This window comes from Mustelus asterias, chromosome 23, assembly GCF_964213995.1.
Source record: "Mustelus asterias chromosome 23, sMusAst1.hap1.1, whole genome shotgun sequence".
Lineage (NCBI taxonomy): Eukaryota > Metazoa > Chordata > Chondrichthyes > Carcharhiniformes > Triakidae > Mustelus > Mustelus asterias.
The window spans coordinates 60,991,097-61,017,972 of NC_135823.1; the positions used below are offsets into that span (position 1 = coordinate 60,991,097).

Sequence of the window (26,876 nt, forward strand, 5' to 3'; positions counted from 1 at the left end):
GAAAGACCTGAGTGTGAAGTACCCTGAGGATCTGCCGTTTACTGTCCCTAACCTTGTGAGGTTCATTCTGCTGCATTCGCCCCAGTCAGTTCATCAAGACTCTTTCCAGTCGTGTAATCCGGACTGTATCCAAAGAGCAGCAGCGTTGCAGAAAGACCGAATCAGCCAGCTGGAGACCGAGCTCAGGAGACTCCGCGCGGAGATGAAGGCGTTGCATCAGGCGGAGAAGCAACTGGCTCTGCAGCTCTCCGCAACCAGGCGGGAGGAGCACCGGCTGAAGCTCCAAAACCAGGCTCTCGAGGCGAAAAACGATAAGCTCAGGTACCACAACGAGAGACTGCAAAACCTGTACAGCCAGAGAAACGCAGAGCTGGCCGAAACAGCGGAGAAACTGGGCGAGATTACCGCGGTGTCCGAGAAGCTCCTCAAGGAGAACATTTTGCTTAAAACGTTCATGGCCTCGATCGAAGAAGAACTGGAGGGAAAAACCTACACCTCCTCGACTCCGGATCCTGTCGAGGAAGAATCCAAATTGACTTCTCATTCGGAAAGTAACGCAGAAGCGGAATCTTTCTCCAATCCCGAGACTCATATATTGTGAAGAAGGTTAATCATGAAACCACAGAGACATGAGCCATTTTGCTACCTAACATTTTTTTAAACTACACCTGGAACATTAATTATTCTACATCAGGATGGCGGCGGGGGGGGGGGGGGGGGGGGGCGGAAACTCATGTGAAGTTGATGGAAAATCTCAGTAAAAATTTCTTCCTACAGCAAGGTGATTTATTTTTTACGAGAACTGCGTTCCATTCTTGAACATCTTTTTGCAAAGAAAAATCTGGTAAAAGGGGAAATTCTTTTATTTGTTTACATTTGAATATTGCACTATTGTGAAATCTTGGGTTACATTGTAGAGACAGCAAATGTATTTCTGTAAACTACGAATTACAGGAATGAGAAAAGAAATCTGGTCAGAAAGTACCATACAATCTTTACCGAGTCATTTTTTTAAAAATGAAACTGTTTTTAAGTACAATTTGACCCCATTAAACATGCTTTTAATTAAACGATAAACTGCTCAGCCACCATCTTAACTCCACTGCAGACCTTCCGGATCACTTGTAGACTGTGACTACATACAGCCTTCACCATCATAGGCCCAAGACTAGAATCAGTTCAGGAAAAGTGCTATGGTAGCATCCTAGCAGTCCCAGCGTAACAACTCAAACGCAATAACCATTCTGCGTCTTTCATTTTGCAGTCCTGTCGCAATGACGGCGCTCTCTCTCTCTCTCTCTCTCCCCCCTGCCACCACTTCCATTTTTTTTAAACAAACCCCCTTTTAAAGCTAACACAGGATCTAACTGCGGGTGTGATGTAACTTTAGATGAATCAGCCGGTCGAAATAGCTGTGTCATTCAATAAACGATCAACGATAGTAGTGTCGGACTATATTTTACGAGAGAATTACTTTGAACACCCTCAATAATTTCTACCATAGTTCTGTGTCACTGAACACCAGCGTATTCCTACCCCCCCCCCCAACCCGATATTGCAACCTAGACTCAACAACAGAATAAGCACTAAAAGATGATCACTTAAAATGAGGCCCCTTTTCTCTGGTAACATTTACAGCAGTTCATTTTGCACTTCAGTACGTAATACTATCCCCGCACAGTACAGAAAACTAAAAGTTTCATACGGATCTATGCACATTATTTTTCCAGAGATCCACAGGTTCAGTAGGGATGAAATGTACAGTAGTTGCTCCATCAATATAGGCTCAGTTAAAAGGGATTAGAATTCAAGTAGGAAACACTGCAAAATAAACATGGCTAGTTCTTGATCTTCCTCGACAACATGCAATTGCAGGTCAACAGACGGCTGGCTAGTCCGTGTCCTCGTGTGCTAAACTTTGCTATTTTTCGTTACAATTAAGCAGCTTAAACAGAGCTAAACCTTCACAGTTTGAATGATTATCCTACAAATGTCATCTTAGTCCGGACGACAGAAGCCGCAGTCGTCAACCGGTCACTGAAGGTTAACCGTGACCCTCTGTCCCATTGGCTGTCAGCTTGGCTTTCCGCTCCACCCGCGGCCCTTTGGCGGAGTACTGCACCAGCAGGAACGGCTCTTTGGTCTCGCCTTCTCCCACGATGCTCTCCTCGTCCTCCGACTGACCTATCCGCTGCAGTCGCAGGTAGCACCAGCAGCCCAGGATCAAGGCGCCGAGAGCTGCGATGGCAATGAGAATGACGATGACTGTGACCACTCCTGTGGTGGGGCTGTGGTCCATCGACATTGCAAGTGTCCAGCGTAAGCCTTCAATCTCAGGTTACCAAAAAAAAAAGAGTGCGGCTTCAAATCCGATGGCTCGAAGTGGTTGCTGGGGTTGAGATGCTTGCAAAAATAATCTGAAAAGGGAAAAAATATTGGTGTGGGTTATTAGAATCATAGAATCCTGACAGTGCATAGAAATCATAGAATCCTACAGTGCAGAAGAAAGCCATTTGGCCCATCGTGTCTGCACTAACCACAATCCCACCCAGGCCCTATCCCCCATCCATTTACCCAAGACACTAATGGGCAATCCCCCGACACTAATGGGCAATTTGGCATAGCCAATCTACCTAACCTGCACATCTTTGGACTGTGGGGAGGGGAAACAGGAGCATTAGAGGAAACCCACGCAGACACGGGGAGAACGTGCAGACTCCGCACAGTGACCCAAGCTGGGAATCGAATCCAAGTCCCTGGCGCTGTGAGGCACCAGTGCTAACCACTGTGCTGCCCAAGCAGACCATTCGGCCCTTCGAGCCTGTACCAACAACAATCCCATCCAAGCCGTATCCCCACCTATTTACCTTGCTAATCCCCCTGACACTAAGGGGCAATTTAGCATGGCCACTCAACCCGCACATCTTTGGACTGTGGGAGGAAACCGGAGCACCCGGAGGAAACCCATGCAGATACTTGGGAGGACGTGCAAACTCCACACCGACAGTCACCCAAGGCCGGAATTGAACCCGGGGTCCTTGGTGCTGTAAGGCAGCAGTGCTAACCACTGTGCCACCCTTAACAGGTGCTGCAACAGGAAGATCCAGATTTTAAATTTTGGACACTGGAAATATAGCTTGGTTGCATATCCGGGTAAGTTGCTGGTTTTGCCACCTTTTAATAAAGGTGGGATTTCCCCAGAACTGTCAAGTTTTTGGGGTTTTCTTTTAAAAAGGGGAATTCCATGATTCTGAAAAATCCCAGGCGTCTTTTAAACAAAACAACCATTTCAAAAGTTCACTTTCACATAGTAACAGATCTCAGCAGCTTTGCAAAGTGTATCTATTACGTTACAGTACTTCAATTACTGTAGGATGCTACCGGGGGCTTGATGGTTTGAGTTATAAGGAGAGGCTGGATAAACTGGGACTTTTTTTTCCCTGGAGCGTAGAAGGCTTAGGGGTGATCTTATAGAGGTCGATAAAATAATGAGGGGCATAGGTAAGGTCGGCAGTTAACATCTTTTCCCAAAGGTAGGGGAGTCTAAAACTAGAGGGCATAGGTTTAAGGTGAGAGAGGAGAGATACAAAAGGGTCCAGAGGGGCAATTTTTTCTCACACAGGGTGGTGAGTGTCAGGAACAAGCTGCCAGAGGTAGTAGTAGAGGCGGGTACAATTGTCTTTTTAAAGGTATTCCGACGGTTACATGAGTACAGAGGGATTTGGGCCAAATGTGGGCAATTGGGACTAGCTTAGTGATAAAAACGGGGCGGCATGAACAAGTTGGGCCGAAGGGCCTGTTTCCTTGCTGTAAACCTCTATGACGTGACATGCTGATAGTATCAAGTGTTTCTCCCCACTCCCTCCCCCAAAACCACAAGCTAATTAAGGCCCAACTGAATGGAATTTCTGCGACAGTAAAAGGAAGAAAACTAGTTCACTCTTCACAAAATCCCGGTCATATTAAAACAAAATCCTTCCTTGGATGCTTCATTGCACAATTCGCTTGGTGCTTACTCCTAACCCAGTCTCTTCAGCATTAGTAATGTTCTAATTTAACAACGTGAGTGGCCTGGGTAGGATTCTGGGCCCGGGTAATCTTGCTGCTGACATTTGGTTCCAGAGGAGGTTCACAAGAATGATCCCAGGAATGAAGGGTTTGTCATACGAGGAGCGGTTGAGGACTCTGGGTCTACACTTGATGGAGTTTAGAAGGATGAGGAGCGATCTAACTGAAATGTACAGAATACTGAGGGGCCGAGATAGAGTGGACATGGAGAGGATGTTTCCGCTCGTGGGAGAGACCAGAACTCAAGGGCACAACCTCGGACGCCCCTTTAAAACCGAGATGAGGATGAATTTCTTCAGCCAGAGAGTGGTCAATCTGTGGAACTCATTGCCACAGAAGGCTGTGGAGGCCAGGTCATTGAGTGTCTTTAAGACAGAGATCGATAGGTTCTTGATCAATAAGGGGATCAAGGGTTACGGGGAGAAGACAGGAGGATGGGAATGAGAATCATATCAGCCATGATTGAATTGTGGCAGAACAGACTCAATGGGCCGAATGGACAAATTCTGCTCCTTTATCTTATGGTTTTTACTCTATGCTGAGCTGCATAATTCCATAGAAGCCCCTAAAGTCTGCAGACCCCTGGGCTGTTAAGACAGTGCATGCCTGAGAGACCACTACTCAAGCTGAGGGCTGGAAAGGAAGGAGCAGAGACTACACCTGAGCAACACATCCCCAAAACGGTGGCGGAGATGGTAAACCCTGAGGAGGATTACAAACGATTACAGGAGCCATTAATAAACTTGCAGAATGGGCCAATGAACTTCACCACATAGATTCTAGCAGGAAGAATAGGGAGGTCACATTGCTTGGAAGGTTCAAGTCTAGGTTGGAACCGGAATGAGGGGATTGCAAAAGTACAAATACCCCATTCACTAAAAGTTGCACCACATGTTTAAGTTTATTTATTATTATCACAAGTAGGTTTACATTAACACTGCAATGAAGTTACTATGAAAATTCCTGAGTCGCCACAGTCCAGTACCCGTTCGGGTACACAGAGGGAGAACTTAGCACGGCCAATGCACTTAACCAGCACGTCTTTCAGACTGTGGGAGGAAACCGGAGCACCCAGAGGAAACTCACGCAGACACGGGGAGAACGTGTAGACTCTGCACAGACAGTGACCCAAGCCAGGAATTGAACCCGGGTCCCTGGCGCTGTGAGGCAGCAGCGCTAACTGCTGTGCCACATGACATGGACTTATTGGGCAAAATACCCTGTTTCTGTGCCATATCTCCTGCGGGATCTAAGATGCTGCAGGGATTTTATTTTGTACATGACGTTTTGCAGGTGGGACAAATGTATTACTTTAGCACAGTGGTTCCCAAACTTTTTTCACTGGGCCGCACTTCCGGAATAAAAATTTGCTCGTGCCACACCGAATTTTTTATTGATAAGAAATACATTCAAAAACAAAAAAAACTAGCAGTGCTTGATTCATAGCATAGAACACAACTACTTTATAATATGATCATGGGATATCCAGAAAGTATAAAACAGTGCTTGTTTAAACCATGTTTAAATGTTTCTTTGATTGTCCTTGAATCTTCCCGCCACACTTGCCATCCTCTCTCGCCGCACCAGTGTGGCGCGCCGCACCCTTTGGGAACCACTGCTTTAGAGGGTGTCATGGTGGCACAGTGGTTAGCACTGCTGCCTCACAGTGCCAGGGATCCAGGTTCAATTCCAGCCTCGGATGACTGTGTGCAGTTTGCACGTTCTCGCGAAGTGCGTGGTTTTCCTCCCGCACGCCAAAGATGTGCGGGTTAGGTTGATTGGCCATGCTAAGTTATCCCTTAGTGTCAGGGGGATTAACGGGGTAAATACATGGGGTTACGGGGAAAGGGCCTGGGAGGGATTGTTGTCTGCACAGACTCGATGGGCCAAATAGCCTATTTCTGCAATATAAAGATTCTAAGATTCTAACGCTCTTCCATACATTTTCTGCACATTTTTTAAAAATAGCTGATTTTGGTCAGTAAAGTACAGTATCAGTCTGAAATTTAGACTTCAGTGCAAGCACCACAGCATTTATTTTTTGTAAATTGCTCAGTTCTCCATACTTTTAAAATTTGGGCACAGTAAGTGGCACGGTGGCACAATGGTTAGCATAGCTGCCTCACAGTGCCAGGGACCCGGGTTCAATTCCCAGCTTGGGTCACTGTCTGTCTGGAGTCTGCACGTTCTCCCCGTGTCTGTGTGGGTTTCCTCCGGGTGCTCCGGTTTCCTCCCACATTCCAAAGATGTGTGGGTTAGGTGGATTGGCCATGCTAAATTGCCCCTTAGTGTCAGGGGGACTGGCTAGGGTAAATGCATGTGGTTACGGGAATAGGGCCCGGGTGGGATTGTGGTCCGTGCAGACTCGATGGGCCGAACGGCCTCCTTCTAGTTAACTGGTCCAGCATGATTTGATAAAAATGCAGGCTACAGTCCACAATGCTGTTGTATCCATTACAAATTTGATCTTAAAAGCTCGCTTAATAAAGTATTTTTTTTAAACAAAGCCTCCGTGCTCAAACTTGAGAGTTCTTCATTGTCTAAAATTACAGCGAATTGAAAACAGGAAATGCCGGAATAACTCAGAAGATCTGGCAGTGTCTGTGGAGAGAGAAACAGGGAGTGTTTCAAGTCCGTGTGACACAGCGTTTGAGGTAGAAATCCAGATGGGTTTAAAGCTGCTGACACGGGAGGTTGGAGAGGTTGTTTGGTGATTTTTATTTAATGAATGGGCTTTAAACATTTTCTTCCACCTCCTCATCACCATCCCCCACTCATGCGTTCAGGCTGAAGATCTGCTCGCACCTCCACCTCATCTCAATAATAATGTTCAATGTGCAAGCCTCATCCTTTGGATGGTGACAGACTGTTCAGTCATGGCGGTGGGGGAGCAGGGATGCCATGGCTCAGTATTTTTATAAATGCATTTAGATCCACAGTCCAAGCTTTGCAATACTGACTTCATGACACAGCTTCCATTTCTATTCCAGGTGTATAGAAAATTCCCCAATGCGTGTTTACAGAGAGTAGGGAGGGTGGGGTGGGGTGGGGTGGGGTGGGGTGGGGTGGGGTGGGGTGGGGGGAAGAAAAAGGTTCAAAGAACTTTGAGTGGCATGGTGGCACAGTGGTTAACGCTGCTGCCTCACAGCGCCAGGGACCCGGGTTCAATTCCAGCCTCGGGTCACTGTCTGTGCGGAGCCTGCACGTTCTCCCCGTGTCTGCGTGGGTTTCCTCGGGGTGCTCCGGTTTCCTCTCACGGTCCAAAGATGTGCGGGTTAGGTGCATTGGCCATGCTAAATTGCCCCTTAGTGTCAGGGGGACTAGTAGGGTAAATACGTGGGGTTACGAGGATAGGGACTAGGTGGGATTGTGGTCGGTGCAGACTCGATGGACTGAATGGCCTCCTTCTGCACTGTAGGGATTCTATGAACTGGCAACAACACTGGCGTAAGTATAACAAGTGAAAACTAAAGCTTAATTAAAAATGTGGATGATGAGTTTACAAAAAAAACAGGTATAGCAGAGAGGAAATGCCCAAAACGGCCTGAGACAGTTGGAGGCTCGGCTACCAGGCATAAGACCATAGATGGCTGGTCGGAGGACTGAAGGATACAAGGGAGGACACAATGCTGGAGGTGGTCACAGGGGCTAAAGGACAGGTTGAGGGAGCAATTTGAAGTGAGGATGAGGATTTTTAATGTTGGGGCAGAGTCGATGCAGGTGGTCAAAAGTATTCGACTGGATTTCATTCAATTGCAACAACTTTATCGTTCTCAATCCATATCTGAGCCAGCTTGGATTTTAAGAGCCGCTGCTGCATTGCAATTCTCAGGTGGCACAGTGGTTAACGCTGCTGCCTCACAGCGCCAGGGACCCAGGTTCCATTCCCGGCCTGGGTCACTGTCTGTGCGGAGTCTGCACATTCTCCCCTGTGTCTGCGTGGGGTTTCCTCCGGGCGCTCCGGTTTCCTCCCACAGTCCGAAAGACGTGCTGGTTAGGTGCATTGGCCATGCTAAATTCTCCCTCAGTGTACCCGAACAGGCGCCGGAGTGTGGCGACTAGGGGATTTTCACAGTAACTTCAATGCAGTGTTAATGTAAGTCTTACTTGTGACACTGATAAATAAATTTAGAAAAGGTTATTGCCAAATTTCAAATGCTTGCACACAAATATAGGTAGATGGGACAGAAATATAGCGAGCAGCATCAGGGGTTTGTTGTTTTGAAAACACTCTCCAAAGATGTGCGGGTTAGGTGCATTGGCCATGCTAAATTACCCCTTAGTGTCCTGGGATGTGTCTGTTAGAGGGATTAGCAGGTAAAAATGTGAGGTTTCGGGGATAGGGCCTGGGTAGAATTGTTGTCAGTGCAGACCCGATGGGCCGAATGGCCTCCATCTGCACGGTAGGGATTCTATTGTATATTAATTGTCTCGGGTGTATTTCCCCAAACGCTGGAGGAAAAAAATCTTCATTCGACTAATCCATGGTTTTAAAACGCAATGTAATATTTTGTGCTTATTTAAGAATTACAAAATATGTTTTCATTCCTGTGTACTGGACCGATTTAATGGAGATAGGTATTCCATTTCTCTTCCGTCAATAAATAATAAGACACAGATAGTGCTGACCTACGCGCATCAAGAATGTCTCGGGTTTGATCTTCTGGTTGTGCAGAGCACATTTCCACTCCATCTGACGAAGGAGCAGTGCTCCGAAAGCTAATGGTATTTGCTACCAAATAAACCTGTTTAACCTGGTGTTGTTAAAACTCTTACTGTGTGCAGAGTTACCCAGCTTCACGTTTTTAGGTGTCCAGATCACCAACAGCCTGTCCTGGTCCCCCCCATGCCGACACTATAGTTAAGAAAGCCCACCAATGCCTCTACTTTCTCAAAAGACTAAGGAAATTTGGCATGTCAGCTACGACTCTCGCCAACTTTTACAGATGCACCATAGGAAGCATTTTTTCTGGTTGTATCACAGCTTGGTATGGCTCCTGCTCTGCCCAAGACTGCAAGGAACTACAAAAGGTCTTGAACGAAGCCCAATCCATCATGGAAACCAGCCTCCCATCCATTGACTCTGTCTACACTTCCCGCTGCCTCGGCAAAGCAGCCAGCATAATTAAGGACACCACGCAACCCGGACATTCTCTCTTCCACCTTCTTCCTTCGGGAAAAGATACAAAAGTCTGAGGTCACGTACCAACCGACTCAAGAACAGCTTCTTCCCTGCTGCCGTTAGACTTTTGAATGGACTTGCCTTGCATTAAGTTGATCTTTCTCTACACTCTAGCTATGACTGTAACACTACATTCTGCACTCTCTCATTTCCTTCTCTAAGAACGGTATGCTTTGTCTGTATAGCGCGCAAGAAACAATACTTTTCACTGCATGTTAATACATGTGACAATAATAAATCAAATCAAATCAAAATCAAATCATGTTTAATGGGCTTGTCACATTGACCCCAGAACCCCACAGCAAGGATGCACAAAGAAAATATGATTCAGATTCCAAGATTTAATCGCCATACACGGATGTACTTTTGGCTGAGGACAGGGTAGCTGTAAGGAAGCCACTATCAAATAGCCACCCCATCTCCTTCCACACCCTAAAGCATATAACACATTACAGAAAACAGATGGTCTCATCAATGGTATGAACCTAGAATCTCTACAGTGCAGGAGGCGGCAATTTGGCCCATCCAGTCTGCACCAGGTCTCTGAAAGAGCATCAAGCTCAGCCTTCCCCGACCCCCAAATACCCGTAACCTCACACATTTACCATAGCTAATACTAACATACATACCTTCGCACACTAAACGGGAACTTAGCTTGGCCAATCCACCTAACCTACACATTTATTTATTTGTGTCACAAATAGGCTCACATTAACACTGCAATGACGTTTCTGTGAAAATCCCCTAGTTGACACACTCCACCGCCTGTTCAGGTACACTGCGGGAAAATGCAGCATGGCCAATGCGCCTAACCAGCATATCTTTCAGACTGTAGGAGGAAACCCACGTAGACACGGGGAGAACATGCAAACTCCACACAGACAGTGACCCAAGCCTGGAGTCAAACCAGGGTCCCTGGCGCTGTGAGTCAGCAGTGCTAACCACTGTGTCACCATGCTGGAGGGTTTCCAGTAACCGTGGAACAACATACCCTGAACAACCTTCATCTTTCAAGAAAGGATTCTAAGAACATGTGCCTTGAAGCTTTCTGGATCATCAGTGGCAGAACAAAATGTTCTTCGAATCAACTCATGTTGCGGTTGCTCAAAGGGAACTAAACTAACTTCAAATCTTCATCTTTAATTTTTAATTCAAGCTAATCAAGTATAAATGCTGCGATGGCCTAGTGGTATTATCGCTTGACTATTAATCCAGAAACTCAGTTAATGTTTTGGGGACCTGGGTTCAAATCCCACCACGGCAGACGGTGGAATTGGAAATCAGTAGAAAATATCTGGAATTAAGAATCTACTGATGACCGTGAAACCATTGTCGGAAAAACCCATCTGGTTCACTAATACTTCTCTCAGAGGATGGTGAACGTGTGGAACTCGCTGCCCCATAGCACGGTGGAGTCTGAATCAGTAAATGGTTTCAAGAAGGAGATGGATATATTTCTGATTTCAAAAATGGGTTAACAGGATATGGGGAACAGGTGGGAAGGTGGATTTGAGGTCAGGGAGAGATCAGCCATGATCTGATTGAATGGCAGAGCAGGCTCGAAGGGTGGAATTCCTACTTCTGTTCCTAATTCCTATGTTCCTATCCAGTGCCTGTTAAGCACGGTGGCCCAGTGGTTAGCACTGCTGCCTCACAGCACCAGGGACCTGGGTTCGATTCCCGGCTTGGGCCACTGTCTGTGTGGAGTCTGCACGTTCTCCCCGTGTCTGTGTGGGTTTCCTCCGGGTGCTCCGGTTTCACCCCACAGTCTGGTTAGGTGCACTGACCCGAAAAGGCGCCGGAGTGTGGCGACTAGGAGAATTTCACAGTAACTTCATTGCAATGTAAGTGACGCTCATAAGTAAACTTTACTTTAGTTTTAGTTTATTTTACTGAGTTCGCAAACATGGGTAGAATCATTGAGGTCAGGACTTGGGGTAGTTCCAATCCATACAGATCATGTTTAGTTTTCCCAAAAGATATTCAATTTAACTGATCATAATATATATTTACTTCAGTTATGAGGCTAGATTGGAGAGGTTGGGACTGTTCTCCTTGGACAGAAGGCAGCTCAGAGGAGGTTTGATTGAGATGTCCAAAATCACAATGAAAACTAGACAGAGCAGGTAGGGAGAAACAGTCCCCCCTCGTAAAAGGATCAAGAACGAGAGGGCACAGATTTAAAGCCAGTTGCGAAAGAAGCAAATGTGATGTGAGAAAAAAACTTTTCACACATTCAAGTGGCTCAGGCGTGGAATGCACTGACTGGAAGTGTGGTGGAGGCAGGTTCAATCCAGGCATTCAAGAGGGCATTAGTTATTAGATTAAAGATTATTTAAATAGAAACAATGTGCAGAGGTACAGGGAGAAGGCAGGGAAATGGCACTGAGTCTAAATGCTCATTTGGGGAGCCGGTGCAGACATGATGGGCTGAATGGCCTCCTGTGCTGCAACAATTCTGTGATACTATGATCCCCAGATCTTTCAAATACCAAGAAAAATAGTATTCATAGAATCCCCACAGTACAGAAGGAGGCCATTCAGCCCATCTAATCTGTACCGACCACAATCCCACTCAGGCCCTATTCCCATAACCTCATGCCTACTAATCCCCTTGACACTAAGGGGCAATTTAGCATGGCCAATCCACCTAACCCGCACATCTTTGGAGTGTGGGAGGAAACCAGAGCACCTGGAGGAAACCGACGCAGACACGGGGAGAACGTGCAGGCTCCACACAGACAGTGATCCACGACCGGAATTGAACCTGGGACCCTCGCACTGTGAGGTAGCGGTGCTAACCACTGTGCCACCGTGCCGCCCTTAATTCTTTTAAAGTACATACTCTTCCCTAAGTCAGATCTGTGTAGAGGCCCTGCTCCGTGACATAACATTAAATGTGTCCCCGCAGCTTTGGTGATTTTCAGTACAATTTGCATCATTGAGTTTTAGTCTTTTATAGCATGATTCAGCTACACTCACACTCGCATCAAATATAATCTGCTTAAAAGTGCAAACAAAGCAACTCCTGGCATTATCAACACAAGTCACTGATTTTATTTCATTCCTTCATGGGAAGTGGGCATTGCTGGCTCGGCCAACATTTATTGCCCATCCCTAATTGCCCTCGAGAAGATGGTGTGAGCTGTCTTCTTGAACTGCTGCAGCTGCCTGTGTGGTGTAGGTACACCCACAGTGCTGTTAGGGAGGGAGTTCCAGGATTTTGACCCAACGACAATGAAGGAACAGAAATGTATTTCCAAGCCTGGATGGCGTGGGGCTTGGAGGGGAACCTGCAGCCGGTTAGAATCCTCCAGAGCAGAAGGAGGCCATTTGGCCCCCATCGAGTCTGCACCGATCACAATCCCACAATCCGATGCATTTACCCTAGCTAGTACCGCTGGCACTAAGGGGCAATTTAGCATGGCCAATCCACCTAACCTGCACATCTTTGGACTGTGGGAGGAAATCAGAGCACTCGGAGGAAACCCACGCAGACATGGGGAGAACGTGCAAACTCCACACAGACAGTGACCCAAGCCGGGAATCGAACCCGGGTCTCTGGCGATGTGAGGCAGCGGTGCTAACCACTGTGCCACCCGGTTATCATGCATCTGCTGCCCTTGTTCTTATGGGTGGTAGCAGTCATGGGTTTTTGGAAGGCGTGTTGAGTTGCTGCAGTGCATCTTGTAGATGGTACACACTGCTCCCACTGTACATCGGTGGTGGAGAGAGTGAATGTTGAAGGTGGTGCACAGTGCCAATCAACAGGCTTCTTTGTTCTGGATTGTCAAGTGTCTTCAGAGTTGGCGGGGCTGCATTCATCCAAGCAAGTGGAGAGTATTCCACCACACTGCTGACTTGTACTTTGTAGGTGGTGGACCGGCTTTGGGGAGTCAGGAGGGGAGTTACTCTGCAGAATTCCCTGCCTCTCATCTGTTCTTGTAGTCACAGTTCAAGGCTGATCTCGTTCAGTTTCTGGTCAGTGATAACCATTGAATGTCAAAGGGTGATGGCGAGCTTCCCTCTTGTAGGGGGGGTGGCGATTGCCTGGCGCCTTGTGTGTGTGTTGTGAATGTAACTTGCCACTTCTCAGCCCAAGCCTGAATGTTGTCCTATTCTTGCTGCATGTGGACCCGGACTGCTTCAGTTCTTATTGCTAATCAAAGGTTTTGTGAAAATTGTGAACTGTTTTTGACCCTTCTCCCACAGACATAGGGGAGGCGATGGCCTAGTGGTATTATCGCCAGACTATTAATCCAGAAACTCAGCTAATGTTCTGGGGACCTGGGTTCGAATCCTGTGCATGGTAGATGGTGGCATTTGAATTCAACAAAAAATATCTGGAATAAAGAATTTACTGATGACCATGAAACCATTGTCGGAAAAATCGATCTGGTTCACTAATGGGGCGGCACGGTAGCACAGTGGTTAGCACCGCTGCCTCACAGCGCCAGGGACACAGGTTCAATTCCCGGCTTGGGTCACTGTCTGAGTGGAGTTTGCACGTTCTCCCCGTGTCTGCGTGGGTTTCCTTCAGGTGCTCCGGTTTCCTCCCACATTCTGAAAGACGTGCTGGTTAGGTGCATTGACCCGAACAGGTGCCGGACTGAGGCGACTAGGGGAATTTCACAGTAACTTCATTGCAGTGTAGCCTTACTTGTGACCAATAAATACATTTTTAATGTCCTTTAGGGAAGGAAATCTGCCATCCTTACCTAGTCTGGCCTACATGTGACTCCAGAGCCACAGCAATGTGGTTGACTCTCAACTGCCCCTCGGCAACTAGGGGGGGGGGCAATAAATACTGGCCAGCCAGTGACGCCCATGTCCCACAAATGAATTTTTAAAAAGACCTCAAGCCGTGCTGGTTAGGTGCGTTGGCCATGCTACATTCTCCCTCAGTGTACCCGAACAGGTGCCGGACTGTGACGACCAGGGGATTTTAACAGTGACTTCATTGCAGTGTTAATGTAAGCCTACTTGTGACACTAATAAACTTACACTTCTTACTTCAGGCTGCTGGACTGCACATTTTCAGTTTGTCACACTTTCCATAGGGTCCAGGAAGGCTGAAACTACTCTGCTGCACGAAAGAAGAATCGGGTCCACTTAAAAGTTCCTGTTGTTGCCATTTCCAGTTTACCAGAACCAAGTGGATAATGAGTAGGAAATGACAAGAGCAGAAACTTTGCTCCATAAATACATAGTTTCCTTCAGAAAGAAGATATTCGAGATCAACTAGTTTACAATAGGACACTTTGGCATTCTCAAGTTGTTACTGTCAGATTTTAATGAAACTTTAGACCCAGGAGACAAAGATTTTTTTAAAATAATTGATATTTATTGAAAGCAAAATACATTTAGCATTTAAAAATATATTAATCAGTACCCTTTCCCAGTGCATTCAAGGACCCCATGCACCCCGGACATTCTCTCTTCCACCTTCTTCCTTCGGGAAAAAGATACAAAAGTCTGAGGTCATGTGCCAACTGACTCAAGAATAGCTTCTTCCCTGCTGCCATCAGACTTTTGAATGGACCTATCATATATTAAGCCGATCTTTCTCTACACTCTAGCTATGATTGTAGCACTATATTCTGCACCCTCTCCTTGTGCATCATGGTGGCACAGTGGGTTAGCACTGCTGCCTCACAGCGCCAGGGACCCAGGTTCAATTCCTGGCTTGGGTCACTGTCTCTGCGGAGTCTGCACGTTCTCCCCATGTCTGCATGGGTTTCCTCCGGGTGCTCTGGTTTCCTCCCACAGTCCGAATGACATGCAGGTTAGGGGCATTGGCCGTGCTAAATTCTCCCTCAGTGTACCTGAACAGGCGCCGGAGTGTGGCGACTAGGGGATTTTCACAGTAACTTCATTGCAGTGTTATTGTAAGCCTACTTGTGACACTAATAAATAAACAAACTTTAAGCCTTCCTTCTCTATGAACGGTATGTCTTGTCTGTATAGTGCACAAGAAACAATATTTTTCACTGTATCCCAATACATGTGACAATAATAAATCAAATCAAATTTGAAAATAATCAAATGACAAGGGTGAGCTAGCTTCTACTCTGACTAAAGTATGTCAAATTTTTCTTCTTGACTGCAAGGTTGGAATCCAGATATGTGCAATTCTTAACAGGGAAAAGTCAGAACTTGAAACTAAATATGGGATGGGATGAATTAATTCTGATCCTCCCTGACAGTGATTGTAAAGAGATTATCTTCCTGCTTTTTCTCGAATGATCTATTCCTGTTACTCTCCACATTAATGGCTACTTTGTGAACCTGCAAAACATGCCCAGCCGGGTTTTAACGATGCATTCTGAAAACAGGAACCATCCAGCTCTTTTAGAACAACTACCTTCAGTAAAAGGATTTTGAATCATAGGATCCCTACAGTGCAGAAGGAGGCCATTCGGCCCATCGAGTGCACTGACAACAATCCCACCCAGACCCTATCCTTGTAAACCCACGTAATTTCCCTGACACTAAAGGGGCAATCCCACCCAGACCCTATTCCATGTAACCCCAGGTATCTACCCAGCTAATCCCTCTCGCCTACACATCTTGGGACACTAAGGGGCAATTTGGCATGGCCAATCCACCTAACCTGCACATCTTTGGAGTGTGGGTGGAAACCGGAGCACCCGGAGGAAACCCACGCAGACACGGGGAGAGCGTGCAGACTCCACACAGACAGTGACCCGAGCTGGGAATCGAACCTGGATCCCGGGCACTGTGAGGCAGCAGTGCTCACCGCCGTGCCATGTGCCACACAGTGGCACCATATCCTAAATGTGAGAGTAACTGGAATGCAATGTTAACTTCATAACTAGTTTTGAAGATTCCCTGGGAACCTCAGTACAAACCCATGTCACGAAGTCAGTCAAAACTTGTACCTCTCAGCTAAACCATTGTAAAGAAATGTCATTTAATGTCATTTTCAAACAGATCTTTTTCCCACCTTTTACAGGGTAACCAGAACATGTTAATCAAATGACCGTACTGGATCAATTATCTCACTCCAATGCGAGTGAATTGTAAGTATATTATCATGGCCCACAGGTTTTCATTTGTAACACTCCACATTCTGGGTACATATCCTAAGTTATGTCTCAGTGCAGCAATTGCTCAAGGTTCAATCTTTTTGATGGAAATTGTCACATGCCCCTTTTGATTTGATTTATTATTGTCACATGTATTAGCATACAGTGAAAAGTATTGTTTCTTGCGCGCTATACAGACAAAGCTTACCATTCACAGAGAAGGAAAGGAGAGACTGCAGAATGTAGTGTTACAGTCATAGCTAGGGTGTAGAGAAAGATCCTGAACTTCCTAACCCACAGACCGCAATCAGTAAGGATAGGCAACAACACCTCCTCCACAATCGCCCTCAACACCAGTGCCCCACAAAGCTGTGTTCTCAGCCCCCTACTATACTCCTTATACTTCTATAACTGTGTGGCCAAATTCCCCTTTCAAGTTTGCTGATTTGATTTATTATTGTCACATGTATTAGCATACAGTGAAAAGTATTGTTTCTTGCGCGCTTTCCTCCTGTTCCTTCAACTCCAGCTGTTTCTTCCCTCCTGATACTAAATGTTTCCCTGAACTTGGATTCTCTCTCTATCCTCACCAGCCAACATTTCAGCTCCAACCTCCCTTTCCTCTTCAGAGGTCCTTCAACATGATCTTGCCCCCGAGATCCAGGAACACCCTATCCTGCAACTCCCCGTTTCCATCGCTCAAAACAGGTTCGTGCCCTTCCCACCTCAACACAACAGTTATAACCAAGAGAATGAGAGACGAGCACTAATCTCTCACCCTGCTCAATCTCTCTGCAGCCTCTGACCCGATAAGTCACACGATCCTCCTCCGCCAATGTTGAACTGGGAGAGGCAGCTGTTGTTTGGTTCTACCCGTACAGTCACCGCAGAAGCTTTTTGCTTCACTTTCTACCCCACATTCTCACCTCTGAATGGAGTTGTAGAACGGTACAGCACAGGGAGAGGCCATTCAGCACAGAGTGTGGAGGGAGGTAACATATCTTTGTTTTCTTTATTCCTTCATGGGGTGTGGGCATCACTGGCAAAGCCAGAGTTTGTTGCCCATCCCTAATTGCCCCTGAACTCAACATTTCAGAGCGCAGTTCAGAGTCAACCCCATTGCTGTGAGTCTGGAATCACATGTAGGTCAGACCAGGTAAGGATGGCAGATTTCCTTCCCGAAACAAAATCCTTTGATTTGATTTATTATTGTCACATGTATTGGTATACAGCAAAAAGTATTGTTTCTTCCGCACTATACAGACAAAGCATACTGTTCATAGAGTACATGGGGGAGAAGGAAAGGAGAGGGTGCAGAATATAGTGTTAGGGTTTTCACAGTAACTTCATTGCAGTGTTAATGTAAGCCTACTTGTGACTAATAATAAACTAAACTAAAAATACAGTCATCGCTAGAGTGTAGAGAAAGATCAGCTTAATGCAAGGTAAGTCCATTAAAAAGTCTGCTGGCAGCAGGGAAGAAGCTGTTCTCAAGTCATTTGATCTCAGACTTTTGTATCTTTTTCCTGACGGAAAAAGGTGGAAGAGAGAATGTCCGGGGTGCGTGGGCCAGATGGGTCCTTACAAAACATTGGTGACAGTTTCATGATCACCATCGCTGAAACTAGCTTGTCCCAGACTCTGATCACCCCTCCACCTTTCTTGTTGCTGTCTCAAGACTGTTGACATCGCTTACAAACTCTGCCAATCAATCCCACGTCCCGCTCCATCACAAGGATGATCTCTTCTCAGGCCTGTAACGTTACACACCATCGGCCCTACCTGAGCTAGTCCATCTGCTACTGGATCCCTCATGTCCTCCAACACTTTGGCAGCTGTGGCTCTACACTCTCGGTTCCGAGTCACAAGGTTGAGATTTCAAGTGCCACTTCAGTGCCGTACCGAGGGACTGCTGCACTGTTGGAGGTCCTTTCAGGTGGACGTAAAGGATCCCGTGGCACGATTTCAGAAAGGAGTAGAGAAGTTTCTCACGCGTCATGGCCAATATTCACTTCGCAATCAACATCACAAAATCCGGTAACCTGATCGTTATCACACTGCTGTTTGTTGAAACTTGCAGTGACTGCCACTTTTCCTATACTGGACGGTTTAAAAGTACTTCATTGGCTGTCGAGTGCTTTGAGGTGGTCATGAGAAACATAATCAAAGTGGAAGTTTTTGTTTCCAGGCTCCAGAATTCTCTGACCTCATCCACAGCACAGTGGCACAGTGGTTAGCACTGCTGCCTCACAACGCCAGGGAGCTGGGTTCGATTCCCAACTTGGGCCACTGTCTGTACGGAGTCTGCACATTCTCCTTGTGTCTGCACATCTTTCCTCCGGGTGCTCCAGTTTCCTCCCACAGTCCGAAAGACGTGCTGTTTAGGCACATTGGCCGTGCTAAATTCTCCCTCAGTGTACCCAAACAGGCACCAGAGTGTGGCGACTCGGGGATTTTCACAGTAACTTCATTGCAGTGTTAATGTAAGCCTACTTGTGACACTAATAAATAAAATATGAAAACTTAAAACTGGGATTTTCCAGTCCCGCTGCTGTAAATTGAGATTTGACTGAGCACTAAATTCTCCATTCTCGTTGACAGCGGGACAGTATGACATCGGAGAATTCCGGCCACTATTCTCTGCTGGCCGGCATACCATCTTCCCCTCTCCAAAATTCATCCAAGATTCTGCCACGTATATCCTATCCCACACCAAGTCCCACTCAAACATCACTCAACGCATGTTGACTTATGTCCTTCCCCTGAAAACCTCCAATTTAAAATTGAAACTTCCTCAATGCTTTATCCCCTCTTTTCCATATCTCTTCCCAACATTGCAACATCTTCTCCTCACTACTCCTCTGACTCTGGGCTCTCCCCTACATCCTCGTATTGGTGGGTGTGCTCCACTCTCTAATTCCTTGACCTGCTCCGTGACCTAATGTTTAATCATCTTCCTAACGTCAGCTCTCCTTCAAGGGGAGACTGGTGTTGTGGTGCCAGCAATCCAGTGACCTAGGCTAACACTTCAGAGACATGGGTTGAAATCCCACCATGACAACTGGGGGAATTTAAATTCAATCAATGAAACTGGATTATAAAGCTAGTCTCACTAAAGGTGACCGTGCCAATTATCATCATTTGTTCAATCCATCTGACTTTCCGGGAAAGAAATCAGCCATCCTTAAGCAGTCTGGCCTACGTCCGACTCTAAGCCCTCTGAAATAGCAGAGCGAGCAAGTCAGTTCAAGGGTAATTAGGAATCACAGAATCCTACAGTGCAGAAGAGGCCCTTCAGCTCATCAAGTCTGCACCGACGCATGGAAGGGACCTGCCCACCTAATCCCACTTGCCAGCACTTGGCCCATAGCCTTCAATGTTATGCTGTGCCAAGTACTCAGATACTTTTTAAAGGATGTGAGGCATCCCGCCTCCACCACCCTCCCAGGCAGCGCATTCCAGACCGTCACCACCCTCTGGGTAAAAACATTTTTCTTCAAATTCCCCCTAAACCTCCCACCCCTCACTTTTAACTTGTGTCCCCTCATAACTGACCCTTCAACTAAGGGGAACAGCTGCTCCCTATCCACCCTGTCCATGTCTCTCATAATCTTGAGCACCTCAATCAGGTCGCCCCTCAGTCTTCTCTGCTCCAGAGAAAACAACCCAAGCCTACCCAACCTCTCAATAAGTTTGCCACAAATTAGTTTTTTACTCAAGAAATCTCCCTCATCTACCCCCACCGCTCGCCTACGCTGAGAGAAGTAGATCAAAACATTTGGGTGCTAGCTTAAAGCAAGTTGATGTTGTAGATAAAGAGTCAGTGACAGGACCTGAAGGGAGTTCTCCCTGGCCAACATTCATCCTACAACCAGCATCACCAAAACTAGTCCGTTATCTAATCTGCTGTCTGTGGGACGTTGCTGAGTACAAATCAGCTGCTATATTTGCATAAAAAGCAACAGTGGCCATACTTAATTAATTGGCCCTAGTATTCTGTCTACACTTCTCGCTGCCTCGGCAAAGCAGCCAGCATAACTAAGGACCCCACGCACCCCGGACATTCTCTCTTCCACCTTCTTCCGTCGGGAAAAAGATACAAAAGTCTGAGGTCACGTACCAACCGATTCAAGAACAGCTTCTTCCCTGCTGCCATCAGACTTTTGAATGGACCTACCTCGTATTAAGTTGATCTTTCTCTACACCCTAGCTATGACTGTAGCACTACATTCTGCACTGTCTCCTTTCCTTCTCTATGAACGGTATATGTTGTCTGTATAGCAAGAAACAATACTTTTCACTGTATGCTAATACACGTGACAATAATAAATCAAACGCTTCCTGTGGATATGAAAGGCATTAGAAAGGGACATTATTTCTCTTCAATCGTCCACCTATAGATTACAAATTCCTTCCTCTAAAACAAACTTACAAACCGTATCCAAAAGCAATAACCTCAAACCACTTTTACAAACCAGTTAAATCCAATGCAGGGGAAGTATAAACCAGCTTCCAGTACCTAAGCCAAAAAATATGATTTATTTTAAACAAGATGCAAATTGACGGGGAAAATAAATAATAATAATTTTGTCAATGCAGCCTGCACCAAAGGCCTCCTATATCTTCAGAGCTCTTCAAACGTTCACCAAGAGAATATAGTCCCTTATTAAGGGAGCAAAAATGTATTAACTTGCACTCATGCGTCACAGTCAATAACACTGCCTCAAAAGCCACTCTCGACGTGTGTTTAAAAATAGCAAATATCGACAACTAAAATATAAAACCTCTTATTTTCGTCCGCACACACAAGACAACATGAACTAAGACATACGAAGACCTTTTAAAAACAAGCTTTTACAATAAATAAGGAAAATTTTAAAAATGTATTTAGCCACCACCGCAATGTCTTAAAATGTAAGATATCCCCCCCCCCCCTTCCCCAAATTGTTCTGAATTAGCTGCACTCAATTGGATTTGATTCTCTTGCAGAAAGGTTCCAACCTAAAAGTTAGAAACTAGCAGCAGGAGGAGGCCATTCGGCCCCTCGAGCCTGCTCCGCCATTCATTATGATCATGGCTGATCATCAAATTCAATATCCCTTCCCCCCATGTCCCTTGATCCCTTCAGCCCCAGGAGCTATATCTAATTTCTTCTTGAAATCACACAATGTTTTGGCCTCAGCTACATTTTGTGGTAGTGAATTCCACACATTCACCACCCTCTGAGTGAAGAAATTTCTCCTCACCTCAGTTCTAAAAGGTTTACCCCTTATCCTCAAACTATGACCCCTAGTTCTGGACTCCCCCATCATTGGAAACATTCTTTCTGAATCTACCCTGTCTAACCCTATTAGAATTTTATAAGTTTCTGTGAGATTGGATGGGAATAGAGAGATATGATCCCGGGAAGGGTAGGGGGTTTTAGTTAAGTCGGGCAGCATGGTCGGCGCAGGCTTGGAGGGCCGAAGGGCCTGTTCCTGTGCTGTAATTTTCTTTGTTCATTGAGATCCCCTCTCATAGTTTAACGTTTATTTATTCATGTCACAAGTAGGCTTACATTAACACTGCAATGAAGTTACTGTGAAAATCCGCTTCATCGTTTTTGTGCAGTTATGTGTCGAATCAAACGATAATAATTTGGTTTGTTTCAGAGAACTTTGCATTGGACATCACACATTTCTGTCCTGCAACTCTGCACGGCAGTAGTGGAAAGGAATTTGAGGTGACTGGAATGATCCGAGAACCACTGCAGTTCATCGTGCTTGGGCATTATTTTTCTAAAAGGATATTACATAGTTTGCCTTTTAATATCTCTGACCTAAGCAGGAACACAGCAGCTAGAGGGATTCAAGGCTGTTTCCTATTCACTGCAGTGGGCAAAAACCTCTCCAAGACACTTGCCCTCAGATGGCTTGGATAAAATGAAGAAAGGGAAAGAGAGTGACTGCGATTATTCGAACTATTTGCTCATTTCCTACACACAAATTAATAACTACTGAATCCAGTTTCAATCAATGTTCATGTAGTCCTATTACATAATAAAAAAAAGCCTTTGCCCTTGAAGTGTTAAATGTCAAATCGTACGAAGCAACTTCTAAAAGGTAACCACTTCTTTCCCAAAGCTGAGGATTAATTCCTTATTCTGCAAACATCAAAAACACTATAAAATCTAACACTGTCTCACATTTGCCCAGTTTCTGTCCCTCGGATCATAGAAATCATAGAAACCCTACAGTGCAGAAGGAGGCCATTCGGATCATCGAGTCTGCACCGACCACAATCCCACCCAGGCCCTACCCCCACATATTTACCCACTAATCCCTCTAACCTATGCATCCCAGGACTCTAAGGGGCAATTTTTAACCTGGCCAATCAACCTAACCCGCACATCTTTGGACTGTGGGAGGAAACCGGAGCACCCGGAGTAAACCCACGCAGACACGAGGAGAATGTGCAAACTCCACACAGACAGTGACCCGAGCCGGGAATCGAACCCGGGACCCTGGAGCTGTGAAGCAGCAGTGCTAGGGAGCCCTGGCCATAGATTGTACAGACAGCTGGTAAATTGAATATAATTCTGGTGTAGACCGCAGCAACAATTACTTTACTACCTAGTTCATTTTACAGAGAAGAACTCTCGAGGTATTTAATTAGGGACAGAGTGTAACCAAAACACATAAATAAACTCTAGAATGGACACCAACACATTGATTGACTGAACGGGACAGATGACTGGTAACTCGATTCTGGGGCAACACGATAACACAGTGGTCAGCACTGCTGCCTCACAGCTCCAGAGACCTGGGTTCGATTCTCGGCTCGGGTCACTGTCTGTGTGGAGCTTGCATGTTCTCCCCGTGTCTGCGTGGGTTTCCTTCGGGTGCTCCGGTTTCCTCCCACAATCCAAAAATGTGCGGGTTAGGTGCATTGCCCATGCTAAATTGCTCCTTAGTGTCCCGGGATGTGTGGGTTAGAGGGATTAGCGAGGTAAATACGTGGGATTATGGGGATCGGGCCTAGGTATGATTGTTGTCGATGCACTGTAGGGAATCTCTGATTCTTCTCGGAAATGGTAAAGAGGGGTTAAGGCTGCTAGTTCCAGACAGTCAGGTGCTGGCAACTGACTTTCCATTTCCTAATGTGTTACGTTCCTGTACGAGCCTAAGCTATAAAGAACTTGCTTATATCACCTAAAAGGGTCGTGGAGCAAACCTTGTACCCGAGAGTCTGAGATTATGAAAATGCAATCAATAGATTCAAGGCAACTGGTGATATCCCTACAGTGCACATAGAGGCCATTTGGCCCATCGAGTTTGCACTGACCCGACAAAAGGAGCATCCCACCCAAGCCTTCCTATCCACCCTATCGCCGCAATGCCACGCATTTACCAAGGCCAATCCACCCAACCTGCACATCTTTGGACTGTGGGAGGAAACAGGAGCACCCGGAGGAAACCCACGCAGACACGGGGAGAAACGTGCAGACTCAGCACAGACAGTGACCCAAGCCGGGAATCGAACACGGGACCCTGGCGCTGTGAGGCCACTGTGCCACCGTGATGCACCAATTTTATGACTTGTTTGAACGTATATGACCTGAAACGGGTGAACAAAACAAAAAAAAGGTTTGTCATTTAAAAAAAACACCGTTCACAAACGACACAACCGATTGGTCAAAACTTCACTGGGATTTGTGTCTCTCCAGTAGAATCAATTACCCTTTTCCAATTGGGATTTACTTTCAATACCTGCTTGTAATTGGCTTCACTGCCAGGATGGGATTGGTAATCCAGAAGAAAAAAATAAGGAAATAGAAACAATTGCGGGGCACAACAGGAATTTTATAACCCACCTGGTCAGCACTGACCCCAAGAGCACAACCATAGCTGGCGATCGTGTACAGGTCTGAGCTGTTCACTGATGCAAATAAACCCTGAGCAATGAGCAATGGGTTAGTCCCACCTCGAACCCTTCGCACTGTGTATTCCACAATATTCCCCCATCTAACCACACACCCACAGCAACTGCCTGCATATTAAAATATCTTTAAAGCGACTACTCTTTTTAAATTTATCAATGTTGACCAGGGAAACACAGTAACACTATCACCCACTCCAGCAACGTGAAAAGCAAAATGCACGATTTGGGAGAAACAGAATGATCTGTGGAAATCGAATCTGATACATTTTAACTGAAAATTGCAACACAGCCCCAGGGATACATCTGAAAAAAAACCCAATCAATTCTCCCCATCACACACACACACACACACACATACCGACACAGACATGCACGCACACACACAGAGACATGCATGCACACAGACGCATGCACACACTACATACACTACCCAGACACGCGCACCCCCCCAAACAGACACGTGTGCTCGCGCACTCCCCATACAGACACACGTGTGCGCGTGCACCCCCATACACACACACACGCGCACCCCCTTACACACACACCCCCATACAGACACACACCCACACGCACCCCCAGACACACACACACATGCGCACCCCCATACACACACACACGCGCACCCCCATACACACACACACGCGCACCCCCATACACACACACACGCGCACCCCCATACACACGCACCCCCATATACACACACACACTCATACACACACACACACACGCACCCCCATACACACACACACGCACCCCCATACACACACACACGCACCCCCATACACACACACACGCACCCCCATACACACACACACACACGCACCCCCATACACACACACACGCACCCCCATACACACACACATGCACCCCCATACACACACACACACACACGCACCCACACACACGCACCCCCATACACACACACGCGCACCCCCATACACACACACACCCATACACACACACACACCCGCACCCCCATACACACACCCGCACCCCCATACACACACGCACCCCCATACACACACGCACGCACCCCCATACACACACGCACCCACACACACGCACCCCCATACACACACGCACCCCCATACACACACGCACCCCCATACACACACGCACCCCCATACACACGCACACGCACCCCCATACACACGCACACGCACCCCCATACACACGCACACGCACCCCCATACACACGCACACGCACCCCCATACACACGCACCCCCATACACACGCACCCCCATCCCCATACACACGCACCCCCATACACACACACACACGCACCCCCATACACACACACACGCACCCCCATACACACACACACACACGCACCCCCACACACACACACACACACCCCCACACACACACACACACCCACGCACCCCCATACACACCCCCACACACACCCCCATACACACACCCCCATACACACACACACACGCACCCCCATACACACACACACCCATACACACACACGCACGCACCCCCATACAGACACACACACACGCACGCACCCCCATACAGACACACACACACGCACGCACCCCCATACAGACACACAGATACACACACACGCACCCCCATACAGACACACACACACACGCACGCACCCCCATACAGACACACACACACACGCACGCACCCCCATACAGACACACAGATACACACACACGCACCCCCATACAGACACACACACACACACCCCATACACACACCCCCATACAGACACACAGACACACACACACGCACCCCCATACAGACACACACACACACACACGCACCCCCATACAGACCCACACACACACCCACCCCCATACAGACACACACACACACCCACCCCCATACAGACACACACACTCACCCCCAGACAGACAGACACACACGCACCCCCAGACAGACACACGCACCCCCAGACAGACACACACACACGCTCCCCCAGACACACACACACACACGCTCCCCCAGACACACACACACACACGCTCCCCCAGACACACACACACACACGCTCCCCCAGACACACACACACACACACGCACCCCCAGACACACACACACGCACCCCCATACTGACACACACACACACCCCCATACAGACACGCACCCCCATACAGACACGCACCCCCATACAGACACACACAACACAAAGATTCAGACACACACACAGATACAGACACACAAGTGCTGTTTCTACCTCCATGAACCGACAGCCCGGAGGATCGGCTGAATGATCAGCTGCGGAGTTTGACATGGATAATGTTGTGGTTTCAATGTTGCGTCGCTTTGTTTCGCTGCGGTCCCCGCACTCGCTGCAAGAAAGCAGCGCCCCTAACACACTGCTGCTGGGTTTGGATCGAGGTAAAAGGGTTCGACAGTGTGCAGAGGAAGAGCGAGTCAGGGCTTTTTATTTCCTCTCTCTCCCTCCCCCCTGTATCAACACAGCGATTGCAAACATTCGCTCACCATCTTTTCAAGCCAGTGTGTTTCAGTCCTGGGCTGTAGTCCAGAAGCAGGTTGAGGGGCCAGTCTCCATTACTGTGCCCGCTTCGCTGTGCTTGCTGCTGTTCCCAGCCCCAGACCCAGCTTCCCTCCCCCGCTGTCAGTATCTCCAAATGCTGCAGGAAGCACGCCTCCCCTGCCCTTGTCAGTTTCACACT

The 26,876-nt window shown here is 47.1% G+C and overlaps 2 protein-coding genes across 5 annotated transcripts in view; one reads left to right on the forward strand and one right to left on the reverse strand.

Annotated features, from left to right (window-relative positions):
* Positions 1–873, forward strand: part of txndc11 (thioredoxin domain containing 11) — a 103,828-nt gene extending 102,955 nt beyond the window's left edge. For all 3 annotated transcript variants that reach the window (XM_078240756.1, XM_078240758.1, XM_078240757.1), the window contains one exon: positions 1–873. In XM_078240756.1, coding sequence (XP_078096882.1) covers positions 1–601 — 601 coding nt within the window. In that variant the 3' untranslated portion in view covers positions 602–873.
* On the reverse strand, positions 848–26,876 carry snn (stannin). 2 transcript variants are annotated; one of them, XM_078240779.1, is made up of 2 exons: positions 26,414–26,814; positions 848–2,417 (listed from the first exon to the last, which is right to left on the reverse strand). In XM_078240779.1, exon 2 carries the CDS (start codon positions 2,303–2,305, stop codon positions 2,045–2,047), a length of 261 nt encoding a protein of 86 aa, XP_078096905.1. In that variant the 5' UTR covers positions 2,306–2,417; positions 26,414–26,814; the 3' UTR covers positions 848–2,044. The 2 variants fall into 2 exon arrangements, with proteins under 2 accessions (XP_078096905.1, XP_078096904.1); XM_078240778.1 differs by having other exon boundaries at positions 1,560–2,417; positions 26,683–26,876.

Bases quoted from the DNA above. Each gene is read 5' to 3' on its own strand.
- snn (XM_078240779.1), bottom strand. From the start codon at position 2,305: ATGTCGATGGACCACAGCCCCACCACAGGAGTGGTCACAGTCATCGTC.